The sequence below is a fragment of the Xyrauchen texanus genome, chromosome 2 (assembly GCF_025860055.1).
Source record: "Xyrauchen texanus isolate HMW12.3.18 chromosome 2, RBS_HiC_50CHRs, whole genome shotgun sequence".
NCBI classification, from domain to species: domain Eukaryota; kingdom Metazoa; phylum Chordata; class Actinopteri; order Cypriniformes; family Catostomidae; genus Xyrauchen; species Xyrauchen texanus.
In genome coordinates, this window is record NC_068277.1 from 40,730,894 (window position 1) to 40,744,865 (window position 13,972).

Below are 13,972 nucleotides of genomic sequence, written 5' to 3' on the forward strand. Positions count from 1 at the left end.
AATACAAGTAAAGCTAAATTGACAGCATTTGTCTCGTCCCTTCTTTAAGAAAAAGCAAATATCTGGGTTACAACAAGGCACTTACAATGGAAGTGAATGGGGTCTAAATTGGAGGGTTTAAAGGTAGAAATGTGAAGTTTACAATTTTATAAAATCACTTTTATTAATTCTTCAGTTAAAACTTATGTATTATTTGAGCATAATATTGTAATGGCAATGAAGTTGTAAAATTGGCTATAACTTTACACAAAAAAGTTTAGTAAGCAATTTTATCATAATAAAATCATGTTAACACCGGTCTTGTGGTTTTACTTCTGAAACTGTGAGGGGCAGATTCACTTAACAGTTGAGGCACTTTTGCGCATGGTATTTCAGCGCAAATATCTGCGTCGTATTCATTAACCACCTGCAAATCACGTTTAGTGGGTGCAATCGGTGCTGAAATTGCGCTGCGTCTTCAATATTTAAATGAAGTCATTGTCGTCCCTTTCTGTGCAAACACGCCTCCTTTCTATGTAAATTAGGCTCATTAAAGCCTTCATTCACAAAACTCACAATTTACATTGTGCTATTACAGCCAAATAAAAGTAGGCAGAAAAAATTATTTTAGTTAAAAGAGATGTTTGTGTACATTTTCAACCGATCACTTCAGCAGTAATTAATCAAATACTCACCAAATGATGCTGAAGAGTGTTATAATCTGGCATATATCCAGAAGTGCACATTCTGCATGTTTAAGAGAAGATCCAGGTGTCTGGATCAAAGTGATGCTGTTCAGTCCAGGAAGGGTGGGCTAGATACGGTGGTCTGCGGCATCCTCGGCTATTTTGCGCTCAGAATCGGACCACAAGATCAGAATTGCATGTGAAAATTGCATTCAACAACGATTTTGGGGGAGCGTTTGCGCCGTTGCCTGATCTGCACAATTCCTTTAGTGAATCGAGTGCAGTTAGTGCATGCCAAAAAACATCAATTTTAACAGGCGCAATTTATTCTTAGTGAATCTGTCCAAGTGTTTTAATGTTTACAGATTGGCCAGTCATTTCCATTGTAAGTGCCTCACTGTAACCCAGATTGTTACTGAGAAGTCAAAATAATGTTTTGTGCTGTCAACCAAGATTTCAGAATCAGGATGCCTGAGACGGATCATATAATCAGGTGTAAATAGGACCAGAGAGACAGAAAGCAATTAAGAAAGATGATTGGAAAAAGACACTATTTAATAAATAATACCCTATTTATAATGGTCCGATAATGACAGGTCACACATGGATAGAAATTATGGAAATGCAGTGCAAGAATTTGTTTTTGTTTTGTTCTATTTATTTCCATACATAGAGGTCCTTGTCCTTGGATACACCGCAAATGTCAAGCACGACCTCTGTAATGAGAGTAAGATGACAGATCTTGGGTTTCTCTGTGTGCATGTGGGCTTGTGATTCATCTTAGCCCGGAAGCACACGAATGTACCCTGTGCCCCTGATGTGCTCAAGCAAGTCCTGACTCAATCTCCCCAAATTGAAAATTTATACAAATGCTTCCTCAACGAGGAGTATGATTTATGTATAATCTAGTCCTGCCTATGCCAGACAAAACTGTGGAACCGAGAGTGCGAATGAGTGAGAGACGAGAAGAGAGATCAGAGGAGTGACAGAGCAAAGAACACAGGTTAATGTACAGCAAGAGGTGAATAGAGTGAAGGAGAATGAGGGGTAAAAGATCATCTCGGGTCATACCGCATCATTCTCTCGCTCATAGAAGCAGATGTATCTGTTGAGGATCTCAATGAAGAGTTGAACTTGCAAGGACGGGTCCATGCACTGGTTGGCGATCTTCAGAGCCTTCTTCAAGCATTCCATCACTCTTCTCCCATCACGGATCTGACAACAGCAGAAAAACACATTCAAAGAGGTTTCACTTGAGATTACAGTGAACTGCCAAAATGATATCATTTCATCTTGGCGAAATCACTGAAGCAAGCTCTGTGTGCTTCAGTGTATGGGGTTAAGAATTGGATTGGAAGCCTTGTTGTTAGGCAACACACACCTCCCTAGACCATGCTCTGTAGTCGAGAAAAGGAAAACAGCATATCTCTCCACATGCATTTATGGTTCACAACAACAATCTCTATTGATCCTAACTAAAAGAAAACTGTGTGGAGTTCTGACCATCTGCAGATGTGGAATTCTCTCATATTTTATGTGATGTATTCATGCAAAACTTTGAGTGCCAAGTGAGAAAAATCAACTGATTTTGTCCTAAACTTTATTCTAAATGCCTGCCATTTCTGTATATTGGACATTATAAATATAAGTCATAAATAATCATTTACATTGCAAATATTTCACAAAAGGATTTTTTAATGACAATAAATGTGTGATTAATTGTGTACATTTATTGCGGCACATGCAAAACCTATTTAAAATCACATCTAGGGCTGGTATCGCCTGACACCACACAATACATATGGCAATACACGTCATGATTCAATATACTGTGATACATCACGATATCATAATTTGATTTGATTACGAATCCATTCCAATTTCAATTCCAATTAATTTGGATATATTTCAGTTATATATTGATGTCTGATGAATCAAGTCTTAGTCTCTTGGTGAGCTCATTAAATTGATTTGGAAGCAAGTGTGCCAACTTTGTTGTGTGTTTACATGATATGAACAGTTTAATATAAATATGGATACTTGGATCTCAGTAAAATCCATTGCTAACAAATTGGCATAACGAGAAATACAACCATTGTATGCGAATGTCAGAGACAGTGAAATGGCGGCTAATGTCAGTTATTATGCACTTCATCTTCTAAACACAAAAGATTGCCCCACACTACATGCTATTAAGGGGTTCTGTAGGCACAACCCAAAGCTGAGTTTAGTTATTTGAAGTTGCAGAGCAAGGTCACAACTTGCCACATAATGGAGAATTCAACTGATGCACGATCAAATGTATGCATATCATGACTATTTATAAGGCTCAAAATGTGGCTCATCCAATTAGATTTTAATATTATCTGTTTCAGTCTTTTGTTTATAATTTGTATAATGCATAACATGAAGTTGCACTGATGCCAGAACTATTTAACAATACCCAGATTCACCTATTATTATTCTTTGGGATTTTAACAAAGTAAACCACTCATGTGAACTGCCCACATACAAACAGCACATTACATGCCCAACCAGAGACAGGAAAATACTGGATCATTGCTACACAACAATAAAGGATGCATATCACGCTGTCCCTAGAGCAGCTTTAGGACTCTATGATCATTGCCTGGTTCATCTTCTTCCAACGTACACACAGAAACTAAAATCTGCTAAACCTGTATTAAGGACCAATGAAGCAGAGCTGGAATTACAAAATAGTTTTGACTGCATTGATTGGAGTGTTTTTGAGGCTGCTGAAACAGTTCTACTCAGCAGTCATTTAATCTGTCCTCTGCACTTCAATAACTGTCTGGTTGGGTTCAGCTACAAAATTGGATATCAGAAGACTACAGAGGACAGTTCGGACTGCTGAGAGGATTATTGGTTGCCCCCCTCCTTCAAGAACTGTACACTTCCAGAATGAGGAAAAAGGCTGTAAAATCCCTCTGGACCCCACTCACCCAGCCCACTACCTCTTTGAATTGTTTCCTTCTGGCCAACGAGCACTGAGCACCAGAACTGTCAGGGACAGGAACAGTTTTTTCCCCTCAGGATATCCATCTCATGAACAGATAAAACTATTTTACCCCATTGAGCAATAATTAATGCAAGGGAATGTGATGGCAGAAGTGGATATGTTGGATAATATAAAAAGACTAAGCTGTGTATTGCACATAATTATTGCTCAATGGGGTAAAATAGTTTTATCTATACAAAAACAGGCATTACCATATGGGTATTTAATAAATAAACAATTGATACATGGGTAATTTACAAATACGGTTGTTTGAGGTAAAAAAAAAGGTATAAAAATAGATATATTTTAAAATCTAGTTTAAAAAAACACATCAAGTTTCTTTTCATAAAAATAAAGTCAAAATATCAGATATTTTGTTAAAACAGTCTTGAGGGTTAAAGTGGTCATCTTTATTATATGGTTTTTGTCAACATGTTGGTTACACCACATGACAAAAAGTTTTTCAAATATGAATCTTATTTTAAAATACAATTGTTCAACTGTTTATTTCACAAAATATTAATAAAAGAATATTCTGCATTACTCATGCCAACATTTCTTTTTTTAAGAATTTCTGTTTTTAGTTTCTTTATTGATTTTTCAATATGTGCAGTGGGCTGTGCTGCGGTGCTCAGGACATATAGGAGCTCTTTAATCACGGGGACACAGTTTCGAGTACGACCTGGGTCATATCCTGATCCAACCCCCCCCTCTCAACCCTACTTTCCAGTCAAACTCTACTGTCCTATAAAAAATAAAGACCCCCCCCCAAAAACTAAAAGTCAGAATGTACAAATTAACTAAGAAACTGAATAAAGAAAAAAATCATAGAAGAGGTGTATTCAAGTAACTGTTTTGTGTGAATTGCGCTTTTTTATGTGTTTTTGAATAATTTAATTGATTTGGGCTAATAAATTAGCCACATGACGCACATACTGTAACTGTTTGATAAATATGTGATACATGTTGATACATGTGATACATATGTTACCATAATATAAAATCACTTATAATGTTATATAAGCCCAGCTCTAGTCACAGCTAAGGTAAGTAGAAATATGCAGTTTAACATAAAACATTCTTAAATGTTAAAATAAAAAAATCTAGACAACACAGAGAAACTCCTTCAATACAAATGACTCAGAAGAGCATCTTTCACCCAAAGCATCTTTTAAATGATAATCGCTATATAAATGCTTTAAGCTTCAGAAATTATGTTCAGAGTCTCTTTCTAAAATGGCACATTTCATTTCCAAAATGCCTATGATACAGAGATAACACAGGTAGAGACGTTTTTAAATTTTAAAATGACATGCTTCCACAAACATGAAGACACGAACATGATGATTGGCCCAAATCGAAATGAAAATCATTTATAAGAGAATGAGCTCTTTTGTCTGACTTAAACGTCAACATTGTTGTAACCGTACTCACTAAAAGACATGAATACATCCCCAAGATAAAAAAAAAATTGAAAAAACTACATTTGCCAAATCATGGTTAAGGTGACATCATTCATACTTTGTTCAAGACTATTCACTGAAACCTATGTAATCTGCAATCCAATTACAACTTAAGGTCATTCTGATTCACAGCCACACAGGAACAACTAGTCTAATTCGATATTTCACATTGGCCCTTCTTAAAATGTGTACTGACCTCTTCTCCGCCCTTGTCAGTGTTGCGTCCAGACCAGAAGAGGTGGGCACAGATACTGACAGCACGACACTGGTCAGGTTTTTTCAGCAGTTTTGAAGCAGCAAGCGCACACTGAGTACGCAGGGGCTCGTGGTTCTCTTCGCTGAAGCACCGTGTACGCTCAAACGTGCCAATGATAAGGGTTATGGCGGCCAGCTGAGCCTTTGAGTCGCTAATCTCATCCTCATACAGTGAGAAAGCCTTGAGACACACAAACACACAAATGAAATAGCACCTTTCCAGAACAAATGTTTTCGTGCAAGAATGAGACATTACAAAGTAATTATTTTCTCATCTATTCTTCCTCTCAGGCTATTATTGTATTATGAAAAGTAAAAAATATTAAAGAAACAAATTAAGAATTCACACACATTAGACATCTCGATAGAGACCTATCTGGCATGTAATCAAAATGCTTTTCTACCTGAGACATGAACTCATAGGCAATGGTTTCATGGTTCTCAAAGCCAATCTCTCCAGCTGCTAGAGCCCCCTGGAGAAAGAGCCTCAAGGGTAACTCAGCCAGCTCTGCTTTGATCAGAGCGCTGATGGTCTGATGGGCGAATGAGAAAATCTTCTGACATTTCTTTTCCCATTTATCATCCTGTGGAAGATAAAGATTGACATCTCTTTTATAATAAACTGTGATTCACATGTGAGTGCATTTGAGTAAGTGTGAAAATATGACAGATGACGGCTGTGCAAATCAGTCAGTCAGTCATTTTTATTTGTATAGCACTTTTCACAACACACATCATTTCAAAGCAACTTTACAGAAAATCATGCTTTAGCAGAAAATAAAACTGTTATATCTATAAAGTCTTAGAGTGATCATTGTGTAGTTTGATTAAATATAATTGTAAATGGAGTATAAAAATAAATAATTAAATAATAATTGTATTTAGAACCGCGCAGTGAGCAAGCCGAAGGCGACTGTGGCAAGGAACAAAAACTCCATAAGATGTTGGTTAATGGAGAAAAATAACCTTGGGAGAAACCAGACTCACTGTGGGGCCAGTTCCTCTCTGGCTAAACAACATGAATATACTGTCAATATTAGTTATTTTTTGCAGCGCAAGTCATGGTTTAAAATTTGTAAATTAAGTGTTAAGGTCCAGTGTTTAAATTTGTTTTCATGACCTGTAAGATTAATGACTAATGTCTTTGAAGTCCATCCTGGATTAGCTGCAGATGTTCACATAGATGCATTGTCCTTTGTTAGTTGGCTGATGAAGGTTTTTGTTGACAATGAACTGATAATCATAATCTGATAATCTTCTTTTTCAAGAGTGTAGTCCATCAACAGACAAAGGTGATATAGGGAGAGATCAATGAGGTGCATTGCAGTTCAACTGGCAGGTAATTTTGGTGAGGTTCGGTGAGGTCCATTTTAAGTCCAAGGTTCAGGGAGGTATCCGAAGTATATGAAGTATCCGATTTCTTATAATTGGAGTTGGCATCAGTTCATCCTCTAAAGTCCATCATAAAATCTGAAGTGATGTCTATCTAGTACCAGCTGTAGTTTGTCATCACCACTCAGCAACACGTAGCAGTGGAGTCCGACACCAAGCAGGAACGGAGCTGGATCTGGCCGGCTCTGGTAACCTCGGGATATGAATCAAATGAAAACAAATAGCCTAACATAACACATGTAAACAAATTGACTGATATTAGCGTAGATGCCACTCAATTTATTGCAGAATTATAGATTATTAGAAATGTTTCTGAGAAATGTTTCTGGTTATGGCAGACCTAACTAAAGCAGCCTAATTGTGAGTTGATGAATGTGAGTGTGTCTATGTCCCGAACGGTATTAAGGAGACTATTACATTGTTTAGGAACCAAATAGGAAAAGAATCTACCTACTTTTGTGGATTTTGATATTCTAGGAACAGGCCAGGACGTAACAGTACATCCATCAAGAGTCAAATTATATTTTAATGTCTTATTTAGAGGTTTTTGGTACATTAATTAGTACCTCTGTTTTGTCGGAATTGAGTAGAGGGACATTTCTGGCCATCCAATCTTTGATTTCATTGATATACACTAATTTGGAGAATTGTGAAATTTTGTTGGGTTTAGAAGAAATATAAAGTTGGGTATCATTGGCATAACAGTGGAAACTTATTCCATGGTTCCTGATAATATCTCATAGGGGAATCATATATAAGGAGAAAGGCAGAGGCCCTTAAACTGATCCCTGTGGCACTCCATACTTAACTTTTGTTTGATTTGACAATTCCTTGTTTAAACATATAAAGTGGTAGCGGTCTGTTAAATAGGACCTAAACCATGCAAGTCCACAAAAGGCAACATAATTCTCCAGCCTATTCAAGAGAATGTCGTGATCTATGGTGTCAAATGCAGCACTAAGATCTAAAACCACTAGAAGAGAAAAGCAGCCGCGATCAGATGATAAGAGCATGTCATTTGTAACTCTGATAAGTGCAGTCTCTGTACTGTGATGAGGCCTAAATCCTGACTGAAATTGTTCATATATTTCTCTGTAGAAATTAATGTAGTTGGGAGGACAATACTTTTTCTAGTATTTCGACATAAATGGTAGATTTGAAATTGGTTTATAATTAGCAAAATCTCCAGGATCAGGCTTCTTAATAAGCGGTATAATAACTGCCATTTTAAAGTTTCTTGGGACATGCCCTAAGGATAGCGTGGATAGCTTAATAATATTAAGAAGAGGTTCTGAGATTACAGGGAACACCTCTTTTAAGAGCTTAGTTGATATTGTATCTAACATACATGTTTGACTTTTGATTTTTTTAATTAGTTTTGTTAGCTCTTCATGACCTATGACAGCGAAGGATTGAAGTTGCTCATGAGGAAAATTATGAGACTGTTTTCTCAGGTGCTGTGACAGTTAACTGCATAATTCCAATTTTACTTCTGATGATTTCTATTTCATCAGTAAAAACATTAATGAAGTCATTATTATTGTGCTGCGAAGGAATATCTGGTTCAGTCGAGGCTTTGTTCCTAACCAATTTAGCCACTGTACTGAATAAACACCTAGGATTGTTGTGGTTATTTTCTATGAGTTTGCTAAAATATGCTGCCTCCAAGAGAGTTGAGAATATCGAAAGATTCTAATCCAAATGTGTAATTTTCATTATCTATGTGAATGTTGAAGTCACCAACAATTAAAGCTCTATCTACAGTAACTACTAGATCTGATAAAAAATTTGCAAATTCACCAAGGAAATCAAAATATGGCCCGGGTGATCTATATACTGTAGCAAGTGCAAAAGTACTTTAAACCAGGATTTAGTCAAACAGAGCCCATCCAATCTATGAACTGTAATTATTTCATTTACAATTAGTGCTTTGGTTGAAAGAGATGTTTAGTAGCCCTAGCTTTATATGATGTTTATCTTAAATTATTTTGTTTTCAACAAGTTTGACCAAAATAAAAATTTTCCTAAATGATTTAGTGAGGGGTTTGTGTTTGGGAACAGACACAATCTCAATATGATATCTAGGTGATACAGTCTCTATATGTTGTAGTTTATGTGACCTAAGTGACGTCTCAAGGCAGCTAGCAGACATTCGGATACACCAGTGTGTCTGCTTCCTCACCTGGGCCCCAGTTATTAAAATACGATCACTATTAAGACAATGAGCCTATGAGAAAATATTAGAGAGAAGAGAGGCACCTTTCCTGGAGCGATGTAGTCTGTCTCTCTTTAGAAGGTCAGGTCTACCCCAAAAACTTCTAAATCCTATGCTATTCTCCAGACACCACTCATACATCCAGCCATTCAGTGACACTAATCTATTATAAACCTCATCACCACGATGATCAGGGAGGGGGCCAGAGGACATTACAGTGTCTGACATTGTTTTTGCAAGTTCACACACCTCATTAACATTATCTCTAGTGATCTCTGACTGGCGAAGGTGGACATCGTTAGTGCCAACATGAATACAATTTTTATCGGATATCAGATGCCTAAGCCCCCGAAATACATTTAACAATAGTGGCTATAGACTCTATTTCCAAGTTCCTTACAAAATAATCTCCTATAACAAGGGCACTTTCAACATGATTCTCAGTGGGTACATCAATCGATTGGAAGCCCTATGAGGAATGGGAGAATGATGTCATTTTGCTGAGTGAGTATGCTGCCAAGATGTCTCCCAAATGCCCTGCTGCTGGGGCTCTACAGCTGGTGTGTGTGTTGCTCACTGTACAACCAACATTGGAAACAGTATCTACCGGCTTCTCTTTCTCACTGACCTCCACTAGCATTTGGATGTGTGCCTCTAACTCACTAAACTTCTCTGTCAGCCTTACTAATTTCTTACATTTATCACATTTAAATGCTACACTGCTGAAAGAAGCTATAGTAAACATGCTGCATATAATGTAGAAAAAATAACATGAGCAGATGCCATGAATTTTTTTTGTTGTTGTTATGGTTTTTCTTGATGTTCGATGTTGTTCCTGATCAGCAGAGGTTTGAAATTGATGCAATAATCAGTGCAAACCACAGAGGAGAAAACGAATGCACGCAGTCGAGACGTGAGATGTAGACAAGCGGAAAAAAAAGAAAAAAGAAAACGGGAGCAAATACACAAATACAAGTAAAATATACACAGTTGAAACAGTAAAAAAGCGGTGGGAAAAACACATAGTAAAATAGTAAAGGATAAAGCAATGAACGTATAAGAAGGATAAGCAATGCTAAGCAGACTAGCAAGCTACACAGACTCGTGCAGCGTGCCAGCAGCAACCGTAACAGGAAGTGAGAGATATACTTAAATATACTTCCATGAGAATTAGAAGTGCATTTTCAATCCCTGAATATGGATACAATTTTCATTTCCTGAATATGTATCATCCACATCTGCCAAAATAATTCATTTAAAAGCTTTTAATTTGTAGCAGAATAGATTTTTTTTAAGCTTTTCCGAAAGAACAAATTATTATAGTTTAACCATATCTGCACCAAAAATTGCAAGATTAATACAAATGCTTGTCACAGTTTCCATAAATTACGGTAATTAATTTTTAATTAAAAGATAACATTATCTGGGGGCCTGGGTAGCTCAGCGTGTAAAGATGCTGACTACCACCCCTGGAGTCACGAGTTCGAATCAAGGGCGTGCTGAGTGACTCTAGCCAGGTCTCCTAAGCAACCAAAATGACCCGGTTGCCAGGGAGGGTAGGGTCACATGGGATAACCTCCTCGTGGTCACTATAAAGTGTTTCTCGCTCTCAGTGGGGTGCGTGGTGAGTTGTGCATGGATGCTGTGGAGAATAGAGGGAAGCTCTACAAGCCACGTGATAAGATGCGCAGATTGACAGTCTCAGATATGGATGCAACTGAGAATCGTCTTCCGCCACCCAGATTGAGGAGCGTTATTACGCCACCACGAGGACTTAGAGCGCATTGGGAATTGGGCATTCCAAACTGCCCAACTGGGGAGAAAAAAAATAAGATAACACCATCACTTGCTTCCGTTTGTACTGTTCTCTGTGCCGTTGCTGAGAGCCCATGAAGAGCGTTTCAAATCATTAACTTATCAGGTTCCATTTCAGTTAGGATGATGTCTGTAAAGGTTGCTGTAAAGGACAGTAAAAAGCAAGGCAGCTCAATAGGTGTTGTGTTATGGCAGATGGATGTTTCCTGATTGAATGTGGGACATACCGAGGAGGAGTTCTCTTTGTAACGGAAAGCCAGTTGATAAGCAGCGAACACCAGTGGGGGCAGAGTGTGCCGAATTCTCTGGTTCCCCCCAGCACCAAAGTGTTTCCTGGCTGTGTTTAAAATCTGTGGGAGACATGAATCCAAAAGAATAGATTAATCTATTTGAATAATTCATTGAGCAGCATGATGACCTCATCAACTGATTGAACGCTAAATTAATCAACTTTCACTGGAAGCTAATTAGACCAGCTCTGGCTTTTCTGATGTCAATTACTGATGTTAAAAAATCATAGCATTGTCAATCATTTGTTTGTGATGTTCCATCAAGGGGATTATTTCTGTTTAGTATGCAGCACAATTGAAATGATCTAAGAAATATGTTGTCCCCCTTCCCCCCCAAATAAGGAGCACTTAACCGCAGTTTATTTTTACAGAGCACAGCAGCTCCTTGAGTAGTCTAACAATGTTCTGCTCTGTTATCTAATGAAAGGAGGAGGTAAGAGGAAAGGCCACGTACCAGGTACTGCTGGTCAGGGTCGTCTGAATGCAACAGATGAATAAATCGGCCCACTAGACTCTGTTCCTCAGCAAAGTCCTCAGGGTCAGGATCCTCAGCTGGTTGATCTGGTTGGTCCTGGATCAGCGTAGAAACCAGGTTCAGGATCACATCAACCTGTGAGAAGAGACAAATGAGATCTTGCCTGAAATGCAGGGGGCAAATAGTGAAATGCTATTCATTGTCAACATCTTAGTATTTTACTGCCCCTAAAATGACACCAAAGGACCGAAATACTTATCTTTCACATCCATTGTAGAGATCTGAATTCAGGTGCCAGTAATAGAAGATGGATTCTCCAAGTTATAATATATCAATGGTGTTAGAAAAGTTGTTGCTTTCAAGCTTCAATCTCAAAGTCTAACTTAGTTGTTAATAATAGAAAAATGTATGAAACCTTTTAGTCTGGCTTCCATCCTCTATATACTGCAGCACTGAAACAGCTCTTCTTAGTGTCCTCAACAACCACCTTCTCGCCGACTCCGGCAAACTTAATATTGTTCTCCTTCTAGATCTAAACTCTACAATTGACAGCATCTGCTACAAAATACCTTTCACTTGCCTTTCAGCCATTCACAATATAAGTAAAAGGCACACTCTCGGTCCGCTTCTTTTTATAGTCCACATGCATCTATTTGCTTTCGAACCAATTTATTTGCTTTTGATTTTTCTTGCTTTCTGTAAATGATTGCTCTTCATGCTTTCTTATTTATGAAGACAGTGGAGCTCACAGAATTACTTGTTCTTTGAGATGCAGTAGTGGATTGTAAGCAAGACTGAGGTTCACTGTAATATATTTTTGTCTCTGTCCACTCACCAAAATAAAATAAAAAAGGATATTGTAAGAAATTGACTCACTCGATGGTTTGAATGAGTTTGATTCATGCATGAATAATCATCCATCTTGTTCATGATATGATGTACAAAGTTCCCGTTTGGATTTAAATAAGCAGAAACCTAAGAGCCTTTGATTGGATCATTGTTGCAGTGATAAATATGTTTCAGCTGGCAACAATTATTTTAACCCTAACTGATGCAGTGTGCAGCTTCATCTCTTAAACAACCCCTTAAACAACCAGGTCAAAATATGTATACCGTAGTCATGGTTCAAGCAAAGAAAACAACAAAGGAAATTGAATTGGGTTACAAACTGTCCAATGCATTATTAAAACCTGGAAGGATAGTGGTGAACTATCAGCTTTGCTGAAACAAATCTTGAATGAATGTGTTCGGAGATAACTAAAATGCTTGGTGAAGTCACAATATAAATAAAAAATAAAAAAAAATTTAAAAAAGACAGTACAACTCACAGCTATGTTTAATAGTGAAAGTATGAGCATTTCCCGACGAACAATGTGCCAAAAACTTACAGGATTGGGACTAAAAAGCTGTGTGGCCACAAAAAAGCCACTTGTTGCTAATCCAAAAAAATAAAAAATACTTTTTTTAATTTGCTATAAATATTGGACTGTTGAGAAATGGAAAAAGGTCATGTGGAGTGATGAGGTCAGATTTACACTATTCCAAAGCGATTACAAGTCTCTGGAGGCAGTGTTATGATCTGGGTTTGCTTCAATCAGTCAGGTATAGGCTCAGCAACATAATACAGCAATAAAATGAAGTCAGCTGACTACCTGAATGTACTGAATGACCAGGTTATCCCATCAATACAGCAAAGGCATATTTCAGGATGACAATGCCAAGATTCAACAGGCTCAAATTGTGATAGAGTGGTTCAGGGAGCATGAGGAATCATTTTCACACATGAATTGGCCACCACATAGTCCTGAGCTTAACCCCATTGAAAGTCTTTGGGATATGCTGGAGAAGACTTTACGGAGTGGTTCGACACTCCCATGCTTCCATTTCGACAAATTAGATCAATGAATTCATGAAATAATTGCAATGCCAATGACACCTAAAATATATATAAACTATAGCATTTGCTTTGTTATTTATCTCTCCCTCTGATTCATGTTGTTTCCATGCTGTATCCACTTACTGTCTTTCGATCTTGTTCTTTGCATCTAATTGCTCTTCATGATGTTTTGTTATTTATTATGCTCTGTAAGGCAGCCATGGGTTTTTAGAAAGGTGCTACATAAATTAAACAATATTACTGTTATTATCAATATAACAAGTGTCATATAACTAGATGTTTTACATTGCCAGTTATTCAAACAGTGCTCTACTTTGACTAAAGCAAACAAATGGCTTTAAATGGTTCCTCACTGTTATGTAGTCAGTGCTCTCTTTTTAACTGCTCACAAAATGAGTGGGTGAAAGAAACTGTGTTTTGGCACAGTCATTTGGAAAGGCCAAAGCAATTCCATCATTACTGGACTAGAGGAATATCAATACATTC

At 37.5% G+C, this 13,972-nt stretch overlaps 1 protein-coding gene across 1 annotated transcript in view; it reads right to left on the minus strand.

Moving 5' to 3' along the window:
- Nucleotides 1-13,972, minus strand: part of vps35 (VPS35 retromer complex component) — a 36,365-nt gene that overhangs the window by 1,983 nt on the left and 20,410 nt on the right. The window contains exons 12-16 of the mRNA XM_052149055.1: nt 11,569-11,724; nt 11,052-11,174; nt 5,807-5,986; nt 5,344-5,583; nt 1,737-1,880 (exon numbers count right to left, since the gene is read on the minus strand). Of these exons, the coding sequence (XP_052005015.1) occupies nt 1,737-1,880; nt 5,344-5,583; nt 5,807-5,986; nt 11,052-11,174; nt 11,569-11,724 (843 nt within the window). The remainder of the gene's footprint in view (nt 1-1,736; nt 1,881-5,343; nt 5,584-5,806; nt 5,987-11,051; nt 11,175-11,568; nt 11,725-13,972) is intronic.